Below are 17,965 nucleotides of genomic sequence, written 5' to 3'. Positions count from 1 at the left end.
AGTTTGAACCAGTTTTGTACATAATTTCATCTTAAATAAACTAAAATAAAGTGTAAAAATAAAACACCTCTGTGTCTTGTTTAGCTAAATTAATATAACTCTAAAAAGTGTTATCCGTTTACTCTCCAAACATTAATATAACTCTTGATTTCAGGGTTAAACAGGAACTTTGGTCCAGTGTTACTTAATTAACGTTTCCAAAAATGTTAAATTAACTCTAGAACAAATTGGACTCAATAAACCCTGAGGAAATGTTAAAACTGATTCCGCGAGAGTCAAATTTAACACTCCACTTTTTGCTCTGCACCTTGTGATGTCATGAAGAGGTAGTTTTCAAGTTAACAACACTTTTGTCTTTAGTTCAATGGAAATTGGTAGTTCCACAGCTGAAAATATTCAAATGATTGTAGTAAAGGTGTATGGAGTTTAGTGGAGCACTTCCTGTTACCGCATGACATCACGAGGTAAAACAGAGTGTTTTCTGTTTAAGAGAAGAAAATCTAAACATGCAGGGTTTGTGTTAAAAATGTGTGAATGAAACAAAACACAACTCCAGGTGTGTTTGTGATGAGGAAACATTATAACATAGATCAGAAAATAGCGTAATATGGGCCCTTTAAGTTTAGCTACTACAAGTTTGTGGTAGGCCAAGCGTGGGTTTCAGAATGATGAAAATGAGGACAGTTCCACAGTATGGAGTATGGAGGTGGCACGTCACCTGAATGATTCTAGAGTAATAGAAAGTTTAAACATTCTTTGGAATATTCTCAATGGAGACAGATACGCTTTATGCCATACCGTGGAAAATTATAGCCAAAGGAACAACATTTCCATGGAAACGAGACAGAGGAGACTCTTCTCCAGGTCAAGTAAGAGTCAGGTTTGTGGAGATGCAAGCCCACTCACAGTAAGAACTCATGTTTTTCTATGATTTTCAATGCAAAAACACATAACCAAAATGAAAAATAAAAAAAACAAAACATGCTTTAATTTGGTCTATTTTTCTTTTATTAAAAAGTTGCATGCTGTGTCTTTAAAAATTCAATCCAAATATTATATATTGTATTTTGAAAGGGGAAAAGTCCTCAAAATGCTGTCTATAATATGAATAGCTGCAACTGTTTTTGTTTTACTTGACTTGACTTGACTTGACTTGAAGTAATTTTACACATATCTAAGGTACTGGCTACTGCTGAACTTGGTCCCTATGGAAGAGTAAATAAAAATATATCAAATAAATAAGAAGCACAATAAAAACAACAAAACAGGCAATATTTCTAAATGTCAACAATTAAAAATGAACTCTGAAATTAGAAACTTGGCCAAGGGGCTTTGTCCTATAAGCCAAGGCCACTGACTTTTAAATATTTTGGTTTTGACAAGAAAAGATGAGGCTGAAGTGTCAAATACTGAATTGAAATATAACAGAAGTGTCAGTACATAAATGTTTCATATGTGTTTCAAACGTGGCTCCGGGGCCCTGTCAGCCTGAGTGATCGTACCTGTGACATTCAGCAGAGAGACAGATCACACTGAACTACAGGGCAGGGGGCAAATATGGAGCAAGGCCGCCATCTAGTGGACCACGTGAATAAATACAGAATGTATTACAGTTTTTCTCCATTTGTTTGGCTCATTTCTTGAAACAGAAATGGCATTCTCAAAAGAACACGGGCATATCTTCAAACCATCTTGCAGTCGTTCACAACAGAATGACATTTTTCATAGATTTAATCAAATTGCAACTGTCTTTGTGCATGTTTCAAGTGTCTCAGTGCATCTTTGCACATGGTTCTGTACAAGTCACAGTTTGCACCATGAGCCCACGTTTAGCACATTTTCCAAATAAATCGATCTTGCTCTGAGAATCAACTGTTTAGTTGATTCTCAGTCTAATGGTTGTTCTCTCCAAAACATGTCAGCATGAGTTCATTGTCTAAGTCATCATATGTACAACAGTCTGTTCAATTGTCAAAATTGAGTCAAGAACATGATACCATGAATACCATATATGATTTTTTTTTTTTTTTTTGGAACATTTAATAAATTCATGACATTAATTGTCAGTCAGGTGAAATAAAAACTTCCTATCACATTATATGATCGTGTGGGACAGTGTGAATTTCCACTGTGGCTCATCAGGGCCTGGTTCACTTTCCATCAAGCAAGGATGCTCATGGAGCTACTACCACCGTACTCTACTTTCCTCAATCCAGTTGAGGCATTTTTTTGTGCTTGGAGGTGAAGAGTGTATGAACATTGGGCTCCAGACCAGAGGTCCCTGCTTCTACCTTTGACGACTGCGAAGAAGTCGTCAGAGGGAGGGTGACGAGTGTGACCAGTGAAAGTGTTACTGTAGAAACTTTATTTGCTTTATTTACAGCACTGTAGGCAAGATTTTATTTTTTTTTGTGTGTGTGTGTTTATATTTGGTACATGTACAGAATACTGTATACATTTTCTTTTTATGTACTCTAATGTATGGAAGTAACTTTATGTGTGTGAATAAAATGGTTATAGTTTCAGTGGTAGTGTGAGTGCAGTGTGTGTGATGTCAAACTTTGGAGGCTGCTCTTACTGTGAAATCCTTTCGTTTTTTTCTTCAGTTTTATCCATAATTGTATTGTGTTAGTTAGACCCCTGTCAATAGTCACGAAACATCTAAGCATTTTGACCTGCAGTGCTCACACAAGACCAAAGGGACGATGCATTTTGGGAGCAATTTCTATGAGAAAGGAATTTAGTTTAGCCCCACTGGTACACTGCTTAGCCTGCATTTAATCCTGCCTATAGGAGTCTGGGCCTGGCTACTGTATTTATTTATTAATAGGTTAAAGGTGCTGTATGCAGCTTGTGCTTCAAATTAAAATTACAAGTATTACAATCACAACTGAACATGGTTTGCCAGTAGGGGATGTAACAATAACGAAATATCGTGATATGGTATCGTCAAAAGTCTCACAATAATATCATGGGCTGTCACAATATATCGATTCACAAGTTCTTTGCTTAAATGCATGGTTTTATAGTAGCAACATCTTATAAACATCGGGAACTACATATCCCATGATTCAGTTCAGTGAAAACAACATGAAGAAATATGTTTTTTACTTCAATTCTTGGGATTATGACAGAAATAATTCACACCAAAATCTTGTCAAGGTATTTTAAAAGCAAAAAAGTGTCCTATCTACAATTATATTAGCCTTTTCAAAATATTGCAATAAATATCGTACCATGAGATGCATATCATGATAATATCATACCGTGAGATTTGGATATTGTTACATCGCTAGTGCCTACACATAGAAGTAAACACATACATGTTGTCCTCAGTGTATTCACAGGCATCATGTGAAAACTCAGAACCTCCAGAATTCCGTCCCTGAGCTGCAGAGGCTGCACAAGCACTGATTCATGAGGCTGCAGGGGCTGGGGTTTAGGTAGTGACTATTCAGATCAGAGAGAGGCCTTTTAGGTTTAAACCAACTGGATTTCAGTACTTAAACTGGAAACCCAAATGAGAAACTCATGTAGGCTTATTCTGCTTTCTCTTGGGAACCAGACTGTACAAAACAACAAATTATAACAATTTGGCCATCCATCATGTCCAGTGTTTGTGTAATTAAGAATACATCAACATTACAATGTTATTGGTAAAAGCAATGTTTGATTTGAACATGGAGACATTGATAGTTCAAGTAAATGGAATTTAAAATCAAAATCTTGCATACAATTCCTTTAGAGGTGCACGTTAATTTCTCTAACTAACAGCTTGTCTTTGTGGAGCTGTTAGCCAGTACAGGATTAAACATACAGGTGTTGTAAAACTAAAATCAATACCTTAAAAACATGCCAGCATCTACAGAGAAAGTTAAGTGCATATTGCAGAACATTCCAAGGCTCTGAAATATCTATTTGTATTACATTTTGTATTGAAAAGACAGGAGATGGGAAGGCCTATCTCCAATTTAGTCCTGTCTATTTCGTAATATTTAACATCAATTTAATGATACATTTCTTACATTAGAACATTTTTATGTGTAAACTGTCATTAGGTTTGGCCCCTCTCCTCCTAATACTTATTTTGGCCCTGAGAGGAAAAAACTTTGGGCACCCAGTTCTAGGCATAGCAATAACATCTCCATGGTAACACAGCGACAGGCCCTGGTATGCACCGGATGTCATTGTCAGCGTGATGTGTCATGTGTCATGTGGGGATCATTCTTTTACCATTTCATCTTTTTCTGTTGGCTCATTAAATTGTAGAACAAACACAAAATAATGGGGGAACAAAATCTGGGCTAGTAATGTCATATTTGGAATTAAAAATAAACAAAACACTGTAAAATGTGAAAAGGGTTTAAAACAAACTCTCAAGTGTTGGTGTGTGGTTAATGAAATCTCTTCCGGTGGCTTTACTGTAGATGATGCAGATGGGACATGGGAATAATAAACCTGTCCAACTCGTCTGAAGGGCAGGGCTTCAGATGTACTCAACAACTAACGAAAAACCACAGCAAAGATCAGGCTTCAGACAAATAGAAACAAACAAAAATAAATAAATTGAAGATTACTGAAGAATTAACAGGCTAAGTACAGTCTAGAGTGGGTTTTGTACTTTATACACTAATGAGAACGAACAATGAGACTTAAGACTACTATGACCTCTGACTTCTCTCAAAGACTAAGCCGTGTTTTCCCTTTATCAAGTGATGTCCAAGTTGTAACAAGTAACATTCAAGTACATTTTACCACAAGGAATGACTTAATAAGGACAACAATGGATCCAATGATGTGCATTAGCATTTTAATTGGACAAAGCAAGAAAACATTGATTACAGTAGCAGAGTCATCAGTTTCAGGGCTAACACCTTTTTTCTAAACAAAAGGGTCTGAAAATGGTTTGTAGGCACTGCCTAATTTAAAAAGAGTATCTTGTCAGCTAAAAGAAACCAGCTCTATAAGGCAACAGTTACATTGTAGGCCTCCCATTTCTCCATCAAAAAGAGTGTAAAGTTTGAATCATTCAGATTTCTGATATAAAATACTGGCGGTTCAATAGATATTTAAAAAACATCACAAGTGTCCATCAGGTCGGCCCTTTCACGTGTGAATTATCCCTGCATGGAAGAATCGAGTTGTACTTCGCCAGAGTCACAGAAAGTGCTCCTCTGCTCTGTACATGTCACGTTAACTGTAGAGTTTCAAACAGAAGAGCAAGCACCCACAGTCAACAGTAGCATTTACATACATGGTTCAAAGGATGGGTATTTACAGGTGGCAAAGGTTTGAGGCTGTTCAGAAGATATGGTGAACAGGAATGCAACAGGAAAACACTTGGTTTTCAAATGTGTCCATTTACAAGAGAAAAACTGTGCAATATTTATCTGCCCTTACAGAGAAACAGCAGTGGCAACAATCCCTGCAATTGGTGTGAGAAATGAGTACAAATTAAGGATTTTCATTCCTCCATCATAACTAATATTGGTAACTCAGAATGACTCAAAACTTTTACAGTCCGTTAAAAAAAAAACTCTCGGTGTTTGAGTCAAAAAGAATGTGTGGAAGCAATTTTTGTAAAACCAGAGAAAAAAAAATCCAAAACATTTGTCCTTTACAGATAATTTACAGTTAACTTAAAAATGGTAGAAGCCCTGTTTTTGGGGGGTGGGGCTAAAAGTCTTGCCTATACCACATAGAAGGTGTGTCGATACCTGTGTGGGTTCAAATTCAAGTCCCTCAAAACTGCCCCATCATGAGAAGAAAAGAAAACATTTACAAAATCTTACAGATGTCCGGATGGGATCCCAGAAAAGTCCTGCCAAAGAAAGTTGGGCGGTGCCATTAAACACCCCTGGGGAACACCTCCTTAGTAACAAAGCCAGTTTTTGGCTTGTTGTAGGTTGTCAAAATTCTCCCTGCCTTCCTTTCCTGTTTATCAGTGAGTGGGGTATCCGGCTGCTCCCATGCCTGGCTGGTTGGCTATCATAGTCCCATTGAGAGGTGTCTCCAGTACCCCACCGTTACTGATGGCGCTCACGTTTGTCCACCCAGCATTGGCCGGTATTTGGCTGCAAAAGTACAGAAAGACACACAGACAGAACAAAAGCCAGCAGGTTAGAAAAGACAAGGCGAAAGTAGTGAGGCTTTAAGGGGCGGCTACTTGGGTGTGTATAGATTATAGCCTATGTAGTTAAGTGGGAACAAGCAAAATAAAAAGTGGTGAGAGGAAGGGAGGTAAGGCGACGTCAAGCAAGTACAGGCGCACAATATAACAGACATGCATGTTTGGGATACGGTCTAGTAGCCGCTGCATGAGAAGACTTTTTTTTTTATATAGATTTATTTTTATACAATTGAAAATTTGGATGGGCAATTACTTAATGTTTGGGAGAGACAACTGCTCTAATTATAAAAAAAATAATCCATGGTGCAGATTACATCACGTATGTTTTCAGTGCCCTTTCAAACAATTTCTAACACAATGTTTTGTCCAAATTATGCACACATATCAGATTGGAGTAATTATTAGTTTTAAAGCAATTGTTAGTAATCACCTGTATGAGACTAATTATGAGTTTGGTCATGCAGCTCGGACAGGCTATATTGTGCAGCCTTACTTCGAAGGGGCTAAGGTAAATTTCATGATTATGTGGGTGGACAAGCAGACAAAGCGCTTAGGTGAGCAGAGCTAAATAATATTGGAGATCCACCCCTCCCTCCCTCCTGTCACCCTCACGACAAGGAATAAGTAAAGCTATTATATACAAAGTAGTAACTGGAACTCATCAATGCATCAAAACTATGCTGTGCTCGTCTTCTGCTTGAAATTTCGTAGTTACATTTTCATACTTTGACTACGGTGGTTTGGCATTTTGTTTCCATCATTTAAACGGGCCTTCACACAGCATTTCTATTCAACGCAAAATGTTAAAGACCTTGACATAAGAAATATTCACCCTTTAAAAACAGGGTATGAAACTGGATTTTGCTTTCACCTCACATGGGACAAATAAACAACACTGATCTTCAAATGTTCATTTTGTTCAGTCAATTTGGTCAGCTCAGCTTTAGGGCATGTCTCCAGCCTCCTGTAGTTCAAAGGGACTTCATATTGAGTCAGGTAAACCCAAATCTTCCAATTAAAGTAGTCTTGGTGTTACTCAAGACTGGCTTTAGATATACCTAACATCCTATCACAGCTCAAAGAAGATGTAGAAAAACAACAGATATCCAATAGTTGTAGTGGTATAAATGTTGACTACACTTCAAACTTAAAAATATAATTACATAATAGATAACAGCCAAATAAATGCTAGCTCTCTCTAGAATGACATTTAGTGACATTTTTTTCCTTCTTCTGTGAGCAGTGATCTATCAAACACATCCCCTCCACCTCAGGCAGTAGTAAGATGGTATAAATATCGTTTCACCCCAGGTTTAAAAAAAAAAAAAAAAAAAAAAAAAAAGACTAAGGTTGCCATTATGGATCCTTTTGATTGTAATGGCCAAAGCTTGTTCATGGGGGACAAATAAACGTTCTTGTCACAGATGAGCTTGTGTTGGAGGATGAGGTGGTTTTGGTTCAGCTGACAGGGCACACAGTCTTGGATGGATTCTTGAAGGATGATGGTGAATGGCAGCCCTGTTTGGTTGTTACTTACTTATAGCCCTGCTGGTTCCAGCCCTGGCTGTACATGTTGTAGGTGGGGACCTGCTGCCACCCGTTGGGGACGTACTGACTGATCTGGGGCCCGTTTCCGTACCACTGGCCCCACTGGCCATAGGGCTGGGCCGCCGCATAGCCCACCTTGTTTTGCTGCAAGACACAATCCAGTAGAAGTAAATATACTGTATAAACTGCATGCCAGGGTATGCCTGTATAAACTGTGATTTAAAAAATTATATATCTATCTATATCTCTATCTCTATATAAAAAAATATATATATAATATATATAATTTTTTTGTGTGTGTAAGTATTATCAAACTCATGCTAAAGTAAGTGGCACATCATTTTCTATATTTCAGACTCAGAGTCAAGGCATTTTAATTTTCTATCACCATCTACCTAATTTAACAAAAAAATTAAAGGTAAAAACATTTAAACTATATTTCACCATAAACAATACACAACAAGCTTAAGTGCTACTACAGTTACTAGTGCTTGTACCTGTGGCATGGGCATCTGCTGCATGGAGTTCATCATGTCTGGGGTCTCTTTGCCCCAATAACACTTGACTGTGTGGCCTTCTATAGACGAGCCATTCACCGCCACAATGGCATGGGCTGCTGACTCGTGAGAGTTAAACCTGGACAAAAAGGTACAGGAAAATGGCAAAAGGTCTGAAAAGTGTAACTGTAACGTAAATACAATGGTATCTACTCACTGCTACAGAGCAAACAATGATAAAACCCCATTTAACACTGAAAGTTTTTTAGATAATAATATTTCTCAATACCTGACAAATGAATAGCCTTTGTCTGGGAACACTCGGATTTCCATGATTTGGCCAAAGGTGGAGAAGGTCTGTCTCATCAGTTGATCTAAACAGTGAACACAATAATGATTTTTGAATGTTATTTAAGATAAGACCACAAACTTTAGATTTTGAAATTCCAAGTACACGTCAAGCAATTATATTTAACACTTCAGTGCCACAAACCTGTAAGTCCTGAGCTGACGCCGCCACAGTATACTGTGCAGTTACTGGGGCTGGACTGGCACATAACCTCGTCAAAGTTTAGGTGTTTTGTGTTATCTGAACATAAAAAAGTACATGAAAACAAAGAACAAAATTGAACAAACATCTCACATAGACTATATCTACATAAAATTTACATAATCTATATAAAAAAGAAATATCTATAACAGGTTGCAATAATCAATAACTAGCTAACAACTCACTCTCGTGGCTGCTTTTGGGGGCAGGGGGCTTCCTCGTGGCCCAGTTAGTCCGGATTGGTCTGCCTCCTAACCACTGTCCATTCATGTGCTGGATGGCATTCTCGGCATCCTAAAAGAAAAATTCACTAATGTGATTCAGTTCTTAGAGCAAATCATCACAGCTTTGATTTCACCATCTTTACCCATTTGTTGAAGAACGACACAAAGCCGTAGCCTTTGGATTTGCCTGTGGCCATGTCTTTGACAACACGAGCATCTCTGAAAAGGAGAAAAGGAGGAGAAGTGGAAAGTTGTTGGTTATGGTGCATTTGCCAATACCACAGTGCTTTTTCAATTTAGAGGTGATCTGATTGTGTACTTACGATATCCTGCCAAAGGGCGCAAAGGCAGCTTTGACATCTTCTGTTGTTATTTCTGGGCTCAGGTCTCCAACAAAGACATGAAAGTGATCTACAGCACAAAACAAAATTAATTATATTCAAGCATTAATTCATATGACAAAGTAGATATTTAGTGAGGATCTTTATATACTCACTACTTGTGTCTTTTTTCTGGGTTGTTGGCGTCGTTGCCCAGTTAACTTTAACCTCCTGAAAAAGAACAAACAAAAAAACAGTTGGGGTTCATTATTAATTGCAGACACTGAATTTAAACTATATGAGCTGCAGTTGGGCTTTATTTTTTTATAGCACAAATGATCTACGTTAATAATTATGTGTTACATCTTTTGAGACTTTATTTTTTCCTAAATGTCTAAATTTAAGGAGGTAGTGTATTTGCAGCTCTTCCCGTACCCAGAGCCCACCCGTCCCCACTCACCCTTTAGATACGATAGCTTACCTTACCCAAAATTTTCCTTCCATTCATTGCTGCCAAAGCTGCGGCAGCATGTCTGTTTTCATAGAACTCCACAAAGCAGTAAGGGTCATTCCCCGTGGGCTGGAAATGCACAGTAAAACTTTAGCACAGCTGGATTTCTACATAATATCATAGAGGCCTGATTAAATTAAACCAAGGTCTAAAGGTTAAATAGACTTATTTCATACTCACGTCTATTATCATTTTACAGCTTTTGCAGGGTCCTATCTGTGTGAAGACCTGGACAATGAGGGGCTCTGTAACATCCCTGGACAGGTTTCCCACATACCTGCGAACAAGGAAACAGAAGAACTAAATGCGCCTTTGTCGAACAGGAAGTAGCAGCCAGACAAAGGCCGGTTAGCCTTAAGCTACACCTATTTTTATTTTTCATATATACAAGGCCTATCCAGTCCAAATCAATAGTATGTGTTCACAGAGGCATCCGGGGTCAGTCCGAGCGGTCACATTTAACCGAGCCGTACTAGGCCCATTCAGCGTTGACGTGGCTGCTCTGCGCCTGCTACTAGGCTAAAGAGAATGCTAGCCGGGTACACGGGCCTTGCTTTGTATGAAAACACTTATTTTAACAGGAAAAACTCCCTTCGCGGCTACGCGATGCTCTTACAATACGGTCCCGTTCATTTTCACAGCACGGACATATTGAGACCATTCAATCCCGTCCAAAGAGCTGCCACAGATGCTCGCCTGCCACAGAATGCTAACAATAGTTAGCATGAAATAGCTAGCAACTCAGTTACATTTGAGAAGACACTTTGTTACATCTGGTGACATAGAAAACACGTGTTGTTGTCCTGTTGTAAGTCACACTCATACATTTAATGGAAAATTACACTGAAAATATAAACACTAATGGATTGGCAGAACGTTTATTAAACACCGATGCAGCATCTAACGTGATGCTACTGTCTGCTAGCATTTGTTAGCCCTCGTTTCATTTAACACTTGAATCTTTGGAAAATCAGTCATCTTCGCTGTTTACTTTCATTTTCGCGGCGCCACAGCCCTAGTCTCATTTCGACCGGGGCTTAAAAGCGCATTTGTGCTCTAAAACGGTGCCCGGTTTTTCACACACAAACAACGTGGAAAGACGGGAGCCGCGCCGTCCTCCTCATCCCCGCTCCGGCGCACACACGCAAATACTCACAGTGTTTTGGGCGATTCGTCTTCCATGGTCGAGCTGCAGTGGTCACGTCCTGAGAGCGCTTATTCCAAAGACATAAAAAGAGTTAAATCTGTACAGAAAAGCACACGGTGTCTTATGTACAGGCCGGAGTGTATCAGAGCTGCTCTCACAGACAGAGACAGCCCCAGTCTGAGCCAAACAATAGGAAGTGGAAGATGGCGGAGGAGCGGCGTCAGCAGCGTCAATCTGCGGCGAAATGTGGCCAAATCAAAGCGTTCTTTCCTCCCACACACAAAGATACACCTCCCCGTGATGCACCGTCAGATCACACATCCAGTAAACCTACAAACTTGAGATACAATTGAGTAATAGTTAGTATTTTGTATTACCCTGTTATAAATGCAACGAGAACAAGAATGCACATGGATGTTTGTACATATGTTTGACGGGATACGTTTTATCCCAATGATTTGCCAGTATCTATGATATATACATGTTCCGTTTTTGTTTTTTTTTTTTTTTTTTTTTTTTTAACATCACATATTAACTGTGTGATTTTAAGTGTCTTGTTGATTAGCGATAAGAACAAAACGCGTGCGCCGCCCGGGAATCGAACCCGGGTCGCAAGAATGGGAATCTTGCATGATACCACTACACCAGCGGCGCAGTGAGTAAAAGCGCTACCGTAAGTGATTAAGACCCCCCGAAATAGTATAGTAAATAGTAAATAGTACAAGACTTGAATTGTGAGTTCCAAAAGCACTTGTACAGTACTTATTACTTACTAGATGTATTCGTTATGACTTGCTTTGAAAGTGAAATTGGAAGAATAGAACACATAAATCTACGACCCCTGTTTTTGTATTTAGAGTTCAAAAGAAACTGACACTAGAGTGACTCATGCTTGCTGTTGTGCATCTGAGTCATGTGAAGCTGACTATATCCTGACTTCATTTTCTTTGATGGCATTTTCGAATTAACTGTCCTCATTAAAATTTAAAATATTGCCTGTGTAATCTAGTTTTGTTGTAGAAATGTTAAACAAAGCAATCCTTTAAATGACCATTACAAATAAAACTGAAGGCATATTATTTCAATGAAAATGTCTTTTAATTATGCTGTTTTTTATTCTAGCTATAGCATTTAAAGTCCCGGTAGATGACGATAAGATACAGGTTTGTAGATTTTAAATGGTAAAGATGAACCTTAAAAATGTTGTGTCTTGTTTTCTTGGAAATGTTATTGCTTTGTCTAGAATGTCCCATAATATGGCATTAAACTTATCTATTTCCATGGCGACAAGGCCACCATGTCTCCATGCCAAGTTACAGGTCAGATCTGTGGAGAGGTGAGCTCACTCGCAGTAGCAATGTAGCAATTTCCTAGTATTTTTGAGCAGTAATTGAATACATGTAACATAGATGAGTGTAATGCCCCTACTGTGCTAATACTGTGAAACCTTTCAGGCAAAGCAATAATATCTTAATGGAAACATGTTTTTGGCGGACCCCCTACCAGGAAAGTTACACAGTGCACCTTTAAATGCAATGCTGCCATTATTATATGTTTAAATTGTATAATTTCCTCTTGTACTGTTTCTCTTTTTAATTTATTTCGTTTGTATGGTGCTGCTTGATTATTTCATTCTGTGAAGTTATTTATTTTGCCACTTTGATTACTTGAAATTAATGGTAAAAAGTTATGTTTAATCCAATCAAAACCAAAAATTAAATACAAAAAATACATTAAAAAACAAAACAAAAAAACAATTCAAAGTTTTACCAAAGTTGCCAAATGTGAATATTTTATCTAATCACATTAATTGGTGTTTAAAGGGTATCCATATACAAAATCTGCCAATCTAGTACTTCAATCCAGTTAATATAAATGAATAAACTAAAGCTAAATAAAATAAATAACATTTAATGGCATTTGTTCACAATACAATATCCAAGGAGTACACTCTCAGCCCTCATGTTTACTTCTCTTGTGCTGGAAACTGGTCGCAAGATCTGGCAACCGCGACCGTTGTGGAGAAGCCAGGGAAGTAGCTTTTGTAGCATTAGCAGCACACAAAAATGGCTTCATCTACAGGCTGTGAACATTATGTGCGCAGTTGCTTGTTAAAAGTAAGTCGTAAGTTCAAATTTGTAATGTCTCTTCACCCTTAACTTGTTGATTGTCTCGTTTCTACCCCGTTTAGGAACTGTTGGCTAACACGAAGCTAAAGCATGCACGTTTGACAGCCTATCACTTTTTATTGTGGATATGTCATAATAGCTGTAGATCGATCTCTGGTGTTTTGTTTTTTTAATGGCGATGTGTTTAAATGAATGAAGGTCGTATCTCCCCTCTTGATTTTTGTGTTGCTTATTTTCTGTATGTTCTTTCTTGAAGGCACCTTGCTGTGGAAAGCTGTACGTGTGCAGATTGTGCCATGATGCGGAGGAAAACCACCAAATGGACAGATTTAAAGTGAAAGAAGTGCAATGCTCACATTGTCTCACGATACAGAAGGTACGTGTAAAACATATGGAATTTATTTATCAAATCTGTACAATATATATATATTCATCATCTGTGTTTATAGGCCCAGCAAACGTGTGAAAAGTGTAGTGTACAGTTTGGAGAATATTACTGTGATATTTGCCATTTATTTGACAAAGATAAGAAGCAGTATCATTGTCAGCCATGTGGGATTTGCAGGTAAGCGGTCATAACAATGTAATGCATGTTATTCTGGATGTCAGTTATTTGCTATTGACTCTTCTGGAAGTAATGCAGTATTTATTTTTTCAGGATTGGCCCCAGGGATGAATACTTCCACTGCGATAAGTGCAATTTGTGTTTAGCCCGAGCGCTAGAAGGAAAGCATAAGGTGAACACAATTAAAATGTATCTTTTTTTGGTTTGTTTTGTCACATTTTATATGGCACTGTTCCACCTTCAAGGCATTTAAAGCGCCTTGAATTGAGATGAGATCAGAGGCAAATCTTAATCTTATCTTGTTTAGCATGAAGTTATTATTATTATTATTGTTATTAGTAGTAGTAGTAGTAGTAGTACCATTATTTATTTATTTTTTGTCTTTTCTAGTGTGTTGAAAATGTCTCGAGACAGAACTGTCCAGTGTGTATGGAGGTAGGCAATTGCTTATAAAAATATTACATAACATTTTCAAGATTGTTCTAATAATGTTGATTTCACAGGATATTCACACATCAAGGATTGGGGCTCATGTTCTTCCATGTGGTCACCTTCTGCACAAGTAAGACTCCATTGTGTGTTTTTCAAGTTATTTTTGATACAACAGTAAAACAAATGGAACTGAATGCATGCACATTAGATCAGATAAATCTGGGCAAAAAAACATCACCATGTCACAAACTGGTGATGTACCCCCCCATCAGAAAAGTTACATAGTGCCTTAGATTTTTATAACTGATCAAATATGATAATGACTTGCCCCATTGTATGGTTGTCAAACTATTGTCTATATGCTATTGTGTCAGTAAAATAAGGTGAAAATTAATATTATTTCACCTGAGTTTAGATCATGGTAATAATTTAAAATATTTTTTGGGGGGTTCTCGTCTGCTGACATTAAATTGAGCCATATAATCAGGTGTAATAATGATTTGTTATCTTACAGGACCTGCTTTGACGATATGCTCAGAAACTGGTATGTTCTATCTGCTTCTTTCTATTTTTACTGCCAAAAATACTTTTTGTTCATCTTTTTTTGATAACCTTTTTCACCCCCATCATTTGTTTATTCTAGTGCATATCGCTGTCCATTATGTATGCACTCAGCCTTGGAAATGCAGAATCACTGGGAGGAGATGGACCAAGAGATCGCCCAGTCACCAATGCCCATTGAGTACAGGAATACAACTGTTAGGGTATCAGTTCTCTTTTTTTTTTTTTTTTGTTCCAGAGATAATTATTTGGTTCTCTTTACCACATGATTTATATATATACACGCACACACACACACACGACATAGGTAAAGTTGTGGATAAAGTCACAGTATGTTAACTTAGCAGAGTAACTTTTTTTCTTTAGTTTATTGAGCTAAAAATGCACAGCATTTAGCAAAAAAAAAAAAAAAAAAACGAGAAAAAAAAAAGCAAAACAAAAATACACAAATCCTTACTGTGAGCAGGTTTGCATCTCCACACACCTGACTTTTAATTGGCCTGGAGGAGCGCCTCCATCTGCTTATTTCTATGGAAATATTTTCCCTTGGCTATAATCATCCTCATAATAATAATGATTTAACCTTATCTACGTCTGTGGAGAATGTCCCGAAGTATGGTTATAACTAACTTCCACAATATCAGGCTAGTAAATAAAAGTTATATAAAGTATTATATTAAACTACATTTAGAGATTGTTTATGTAGGTGATTTTGCTTTGTCCCACCCGCTCCTATAAGCAACCCTCTGCACAAGAATCATGATAAAATTTAAATTATAAAGTACATTCTCTTTTTCCCCCAAAGTGAAATATCCTTTCAGTTGCATCTGTAATCTGTAGCATAGTAAAAATTACTACACAGTCTTGGGAACACATACAGATAAGTTATGTGAACCTTGAATCTAAAATGGACTTTTTGTTTACAGATAATGTGTAATGACTGTCAGGCCCATTCCATGGCTTCTTTCCATGTTCTGGGGATGAAATGTGGCAACTGTGGCTCGTACAACACGGCACAAGATGGAGGTCTAATTCAAAATAACAATATGGATCAACCCGAGGAACATCACGAGAACAGTGACACAGAGCCAGAGACTGACACCGAATCAGAGCAGCCCAACCAGGAAGAAGAAGAACAAGAAGAGGAGGAGGAGGAGCAGCCAACTGTCCAATAGGAATTACTCTATAAATCATAAATGGCTTTCTGCAAACATTGTCCAGTCAAACCCCTTTTAGCAGATGAAGCAACACATTTCAACAATATTATAAGCCATGTATTGTACACACACTGAAGGTACAGTTACAGCAGCACTATAGGCACTGTTCATGCTTACATCACAAACCAGGAAGACGTTGCATGCATTGACAACTTCTGGTGTAGTTCCTGACACTGGGCTCACCGACCGACTGTGATCAAACCAACTAAAGTAAATGTGATCAGCGGTAAAATGAAAACTGCATACGTATGTGCTGTTTGTAATCATCTTGAATTTGGCCCCTCATCTCTTCTAATCACATGTACCCAGTGCGCTCGGAGTTGTGCGTCAATGAGGAAATGATGAAAACTGAGGTATGGTTGTAATTGTTAATTAGCTGAACATAACGGAACACTGCAGTGACATGTAGATGAAGAAAATTGGGCTAATCCACATTTTTCTCTCTACATAACTCTGTAGTCTGTTCCTAGCCATTTTTTTAAGTAACTTTCATTCAAAGTAGGTACATTTGCAACTTTCTGGTCAAAAACTCCTAAATCTTAAGTTTGTGCTGCCTTCAGTGGCCTCTATGATTTCAAGTACTTGGTGAAATCACACAAGACTGCCCTGTTTACAGCCAAGTGTTTCTAAAGACACTACCACCTGACTGCAGGAGTGGAGTTTGAAGTGAGGATACCTGTTCGACCAATCACACTGTTCCTTATACCTCTAGACTCCACCCCTCATTTCCCCTCACTCTTTTCTTTAGTCCTCCAGGTACTGCCCAGTTTAACCGCTCTGTTTGAAATGTGGTTGTGGGAGGAGTTTAGGTGTTTAGTCTCATTTAAATTACAAAGTGACTCAACCCCAATAAAAAAAATAAATACTAGTATACACTAGTATAGTAGGCCAAAGATAGAAAAATATATACTTATTAATCGAAATTATTCACTTCAAAGTAATAAAGTTGGGTATAACATTTGTCATAGCTCTACTAGTATACCGCTGGAAATCAGGATAAGTGGCTCTGTACTGTACCTCTATCTTTGTGCCACTAGATGGAGCAATGCACACAAAAGTGCTGTGTACACTTAAGCATCATTGTTTCTGAATTTGCTTACTAATAATTTAATATTTGGGTCTCAATGACAACTGTATCCCCTGAAAATGTACTCTGCACCATTGAATGCAGTTTTATATAGTTTTCTAATGCTTCTATTGTACATAATTGTAAGTCCAAAGTTCAGAAAAGTAATAGAAAGTTTATTGGGAAGGATGCTGTATTTAAGACGTCTCTACAAGACTGACTAATGTATGACCCTTTATGACTGCTTTATGATTGCTAATGCTAAAATGAATGGGGAATTTCCAAGTGTCTTAATAAAAAGCTGTCAACACACTTTTAAATCTGCTGTTTATGTCTTTTTTTCTCTATTCAAAAGTTTGAAGATAGAATTGCTTATTATAAACATGGAAACCTGTATGGCCATACAGTAAACTGATGAATCTCCATGGAGACTTGCAAGCTAAATCACAGGTTATATTTGTGAAGAGGCGACCCCCACTCACAGTAAGAATTACGATAATATTTTTAAAGATATTTTTGAGCAATTAAAAAGACCTGTAGTTGAATAAATGCAAGACAGTAGTTTAATATCATACTGTGGACAAATGAAACCAAAGCATCTCCATGAAGGTTACAGACTCTCCAAAAAAGTTACACAGTGCACCCTTAAATATCCCTACTTCAAACATTGATCAGTTTTCTTCAAAGCCTTGGTCAGAAGTACTTCGGGCCCTAACCACACATGGGGAGAACATATAAACTTCATACAGGAATGAAACTGAGGTCATTGCAGTGAGCTGAGAACACTACCACCCATCACAAATGAAGATGTAACAATATCAAAATCCCTTTTCATGATATGCATCTCACAGTTCAATATTTATTGTCATATTTTGTGGAGGCTTTCAAAATTGTGAATATGTTACTGTTTCCTTTTAAAAGTCTTAGAAAAGCCCTGAAAAGCCTTTGGTGCTATTATAAAATGAAGAGTTAAGGGTTAGGGTTATGTAAAAGTGCTTATGTAGTCTGCACTGACAACACCAAAGGATCATGATCTGTGTAGTTCCCTCTGTTTTTTAGCTATTGCTG

At 37.7% G+C, this 17,965-nt stretch overlaps 2 protein-coding genes and 1 non-coding gene across 6 annotated transcripts; 1 reads left to right on the top strand and 2 right to left on the bottom strand.

The window, feature by feature from the left end:
* Window positions 1–4,793: 4,793 nt before the first annotated feature.
* LOC110161052 (cytotoxic granule associated RNA binding protein TIA1-like) lies at window positions 4,794–11,239 on the bottom strand. Its single transcript, XM_020925761.2, has 12 exons — window positions 10,937–11,239; window positions 9,961–10,057; window positions 9,751–9,849; window positions 9,446–9,500; window positions 9,273–9,360; window positions 9,093–9,168; window positions 8,911–9,019; window positions 8,669–8,764; window positions 8,465–8,549; window positions 8,176–8,314; window positions 7,668–7,822; window positions 4,794–6,074 (listed from the first exon to the last, which is right to left on the bottom strand). The coding sequence occupies exons 1-12, from the start codon at window positions 10,960–10,962 to the stop codon at window positions 5,942–5,944; spliced, it is 1,158 nt and encodes a 385-aa protein (XP_020781420.1). The 5' UTR covers window positions 10,963–11,239; the 3' UTR covers window positions 4,794–5,941.
* Window positions 11,240–11,324: 85 nt separating this feature from the next.
* Window positions 11,325–17,217, top strand: rchy1 (ring finger and CHY zinc finger domain containing 1). Of its 4 annotated transcripts, none has more exons than XM_055161376.1 (10): window positions 11,325–11,582; window positions 12,050–12,090; window positions 13,313–13,432; window positions 13,506–13,621; window positions 13,715–13,793; window positions 14,012–14,056; window positions 14,125–14,183; window positions 14,568–14,597; window positions 14,697–14,817; window positions 15,541–17,217. In XM_055161376.1, exons 1-10 carry the CDS (start codon window positions 11,558–11,560, stop codon window positions 15,787–15,789), a joined length of 885 nt encoding a protein of 294 aa, XP_055017351.1. In that variant the 5' UTR covers window positions 11,325–11,557; the 3' UTR covers window positions 15,790–17,217. The 4 variants fall into 4 exon arrangements, with proteins under 4 accessions (XP_055017351.1, XP_055017353.1, XP_055017352.1 ...); XM_055161378.1 differs by having other exon boundaries at window positions 11,331–11,600; XM_055161377.1 differs by lacking the exon at window positions 12,050–12,090 and having other exon boundaries at window positions 11,331–11,600.
* Window positions 11,511–11,581, bottom strand: trnag-ccc (transfer RNA glycine (anticodon CCC)). Its single transcript has one exon. It is a non-coding gene; the product is annotated as a tRNA-Gly (tRNA).
* Window positions 17,218–17,965: the final 748 nt, after the last annotated feature.

This window comes from Boleophthalmus pectinirostris, unplaced genomic scaffold (genome assembly GCF_026225935.1).
Source record: "Boleophthalmus pectinirostris isolate CB_2022bp ecotype Guang Dong unplaced genomic scaffold, ASM2622593v1 HiC_scaffold_4, whole genome shotgun sequence".
Taxonomy (NCBI): Eukaryota; Metazoa; Chordata; class Actinopteri; order Gobiiformes; family Gobiidae; genus Boleophthalmus; species Boleophthalmus pectinirostris.
Note: the sequence above shows the minus strand (reverse complement) of the source record. Positions and strands in the feature narration are given on the sequence as shown.